The sequence below is a fragment of the Sinocyclocheilus rhinocerous genome, unplaced genomic scaffold (genome assembly GCF_001515625.1).
Source record: "Sinocyclocheilus rhinocerous isolate Xijiao unplaced genomic scaffold, SAMN03320098_v1.1 scaffold6135, whole genome shotgun sequence".
NCBI lineage: Eukaryota > Metazoa > Chordata > Actinopteri > Cypriniformes > Cyprinidae > Sinocyclocheilus > Sinocyclocheilus rhinocerous.
Genome location: NW_015644658.1, coordinates 11695 through 15192, shown reverse-complemented (window position 1 = coordinate 15192; position 3498 = coordinate 11695). Strand labels below are relative to the sequence as shown.

The following is a 3498-nucleotide window of genomic DNA, read 5'->3' as shown; positions in this document are numbered from 1 at the left end:
AAGATAGTATTCAAATTTTTACAGATGGATCAAAGGATTTACAAACAGAGGCAACGGGATCTGCTGTATATATCCCTAGATATCATGTGGGAGTAAACAAAAGAACATCTGACAGCTTAAGTGTGTATACAGTCGAGTTATATGCTGTATTAATAGCATTAGAATGGATTGAACAATCCAGATGGGACAACGTTGTAATATGTAGTGATTCTGTATCTGCCCTCATGAGTATAAAGTCTGGGGTAACTAGAAACCATCAGGAATTACTTTATAAGATTTTATTTACAAACTCAAGAATAAGCAGGCAAGGGAAAACATCACATACATGTGGGTGCCAGGCAGCGCATGTGGGCATCCAGGGAAATGAGAAAGTAGACAGACTGGCAAAAGAAGCAACAAAAAAAGAACATGTTGACGTCAAAATTACATTATCTAAAACAGAAGGGAAGAGTTTAGTGTGGAAAAAGATAATGATATCAAAGGGAGACATCTGTACATGATACAAAATATGATAGGTATGGAAAGTAAGAAGGGAAATAAAAGGAAGGAACAAGTCATAATAAATAGACTTTGGAGGATTGGACATTGCAAGCTAAACAAAACTCTTCATGTTATAGGAAAACACTCGACAGGACTATGTGATGAATGTCAGGAGGAGGAATCAGTTAAGCACATCTTTACCCCTAGGGGTGCGCGCACCCCAGTTTGGGAACCGCTGCCTTAGAGTAATACACTCCATTTCTCTTTAGAGCTGCTTGACAGTGGAATTGAATTCTGTTTGCATAATTGAAATATTTTTATTTATACATTTTATTTATATATTATATTGCTGCAATATTATATTATTTAATATCTTTGAAATAATCTGTACTGCATAAAGCGCTGTTTTTAGATACACAGCGATAGTTTGTAGTTTACATGTATATGTATATACGTACAAATACAAGTGTTACATTTATAATTACTATTCCCCACCTCCAGTTCACTCACGCGTTTGAAGATGAAACGTCACATGGAGCGCATTTAGTGTTCTGGGAAACAGTAAGTTATCCCATGCAGCGTCTTCAGATGCATACATCAAATTTCAGCCAATGTAGCAGGCAATCCAGGCATTCCATGCATACAGAAAATTCACATACTAGTCACAGTATACACACAGCATACGGCAATATAGTATGGTAGTATGCCATTCCGAACAGCTTCTGTACTGATTTCAGTGTACTTGAATTATATTTAGCAGATTCTGGCGAATATAGTAGGTCATCCGGGTATTACATGCATACAGAAAATTTGCATACTATGCACAGCATACATACTGGATACTGCAGAAATAGTAAGAGTAGCATGATAGTATGGCATTTCGAACACAGCCATGGGCTTTCCTGAAGGAGTTTATCTGTAACAAGATCCAATACGCTTGGTTTTGATTTAAGGATTGTTCTGTGGTGGAACGTCAGATGACTGGATGCTGACCATTTGACATCCAATTTATCCCATGCGGATTAATAAGATTTCTATCACAACCGCTTTCAAATGCAGTGCGTTGTTGGACACGCAGGATGGCGCTCCCATCTTTTCGACTTTTCTTACGACTGTCTCTTACGATTTACGGCAGCGGCTAGTGTCCACATGGTCGCTCGTGTTGTGAGCTTGCCGGAATTGTAGAACAGATTGGAGTTGATATTTCACTTCAAGTGTAGTCCAAACACATTAAAAACATGGGAAAGACTAAAAACAACAAATTCAAACGGCCATCGTTTTCTCCCGATGGTCTTCCAGCAACTCCTGTTAAACAGACTGGTGACGAATCAGAAGACGAAGACTCTCCGGCTGCGGAGCTGCTCGATAAAGTAAGCTTCCACTGCTGTGACAACTCTTCAGACTTGCAGTAAATTGTTTATTAATCTGAATATTTGAAAATGCTGAGATAAAGACAATATTAGCGTAACAGTTAAATATGGCGTGTGTAATGACTGTGTCAGCTCTTTCACTGATGGGATGTTGGCATGATGAATAAATGAAGCGAGTCAGCAAACCTTTACGGCTGAACGGACTGATGCAGCTGTCAAGCAAGCGAGATTCGGATCTTCAACCTTGAACCATCCAGTCTTTCTTAAATTCCTAAGAGGAGTTCAAATAGGGGAGAGTGTGGTGAGCTGATCCATTTTTTTTCGTTGAGTGTGTTTAAAGGGAGCACATGACAGTAATGGGTCCAACTTAAATATGTACATGCATTTCAGGATGTTGTGCATCCTTGGGAATAATCACATTGGATCTAAAATAAACCGCTTTCCAAAAAAAATTTAAAAAGGTGGTCCCTTGGCTCAACTTGCCCTCAGTGAGGGGTAAGTTTAGCCATATGGAGTTAAACCGTGCCATTGATTATGCTGAAGTAAAACCTTCACCTCATGCTATATCAAAAGAAGAGAAATTCAATAATTTCAAAAAATGACTCCATCATAGAGTGAGTAAAATGGTTAACTCTTCAAATTTTGTTTAAGGTTGTCTAGAAATAAGGGGTGGCTCAACTTCCCCACGGGGTCAAATCACCCCACTCTCCCCCCTATATGTCTATTTGCAGGTGACTCTCCTTCTGTATGTGTGTGTTTAGCTGCAGAGTCCATCAGCTGATGTGCGCGAGTACGCGTGTGCCAGTATCTCTCGTGTTGTACAGCAGAGTCAGACGATCCCAGGATTCCTCCAGAGAGATGCAGTCAGGAAAATCGGACCTTTACTGCTGGATCGCAGCCTGGCGGTCAGAGAGACTGCTGCTGGAGCGCTCAGGTACACACACACACACACACACACACACACACACACACACACTTACTCTCAGGTGACACTGACATACTAAACCTGGCCTGTAGTACACATCCAGCCACCAAGAAAATGAAAGACAGAAACTCGTCACACAGACTGTGCATTTATTGCATAGAAATGATCATTTATAAATTTAAAAATTTGAATGTTATTATTTCCCTCGGCAACAGTTTGTCTAATGAACAGCTTGGTGTATTACATGCTTGCTATCATTATTACACTATTCTCTGATATAAGACTCCTCAGCTTCGGGGTTTATTTTGTAAAAGTTACCCTTCATTTTCCTCTGTGTGTGTGTGCTACAGGAATCTTAGTGCCTGCGGAGGCCCTGAAGTATGTGAGGACATGGTGAGACAGGATGCGCTGACGCCTCTGTCTGCTCTCCTGAGGGAGGTACGAATGCTGGATCAATTCAATTTAAAATGCTTTATTGGCATGACATTGGCATTTAACTTGGAACATAAATTCAACATATGACTAATAATAATGAATCCAGAATGTACAAATATACAATCCACTTTCCTGTAATGCAGCAAACCTGTAGCTTTAAAGTTTGTTTTTTATTTCAGCTGAGAGCTCATGCTGCAGTGTTGGGAGTAACGCATTACAAAAGTAATAATAGTTATGTAATCAGATTACTTTTTTCAAGTACTAGTAAAGTAATGCATTACTTTTAAA

At 39.6% G+C, this 3498-nt stretch overlaps 1 protein-coding gene across 2 annotated transcripts in view; it reads left to right on the top strand.

Moving 5' to 3' along the window:
• The first annotated feature begins 1552 nt into the window (after positions 1-1552).
• LOC107758777 (HEAT repeat-containing protein 3-like) overlaps positions 1553-3498 on the top strand; it is a 12273-nt gene continuing 10327 nt past the window's right edge. Inside the window, exons 1-3 of one of the 2 annotated variants that reach the window (XM_016576593.1) lie at positions 1553-1850; positions 2678-2784; positions 3126-3213. In XM_016576593.1, the coding sequence (XP_016432079.1) occupies positions 1719-1850; positions 2678-2784; positions 3126-3213 (327 nt within the window). In that variant the 5' untranslated portion in view covers positions 1553-1718. Of the gene's footprint in view, positions 1851-2611; positions 2785-3125; positions 3214-3498 lie in introns of both variants that reach the window. The other variant, XM_016576592.1, reaches the window with a different exon arrangement.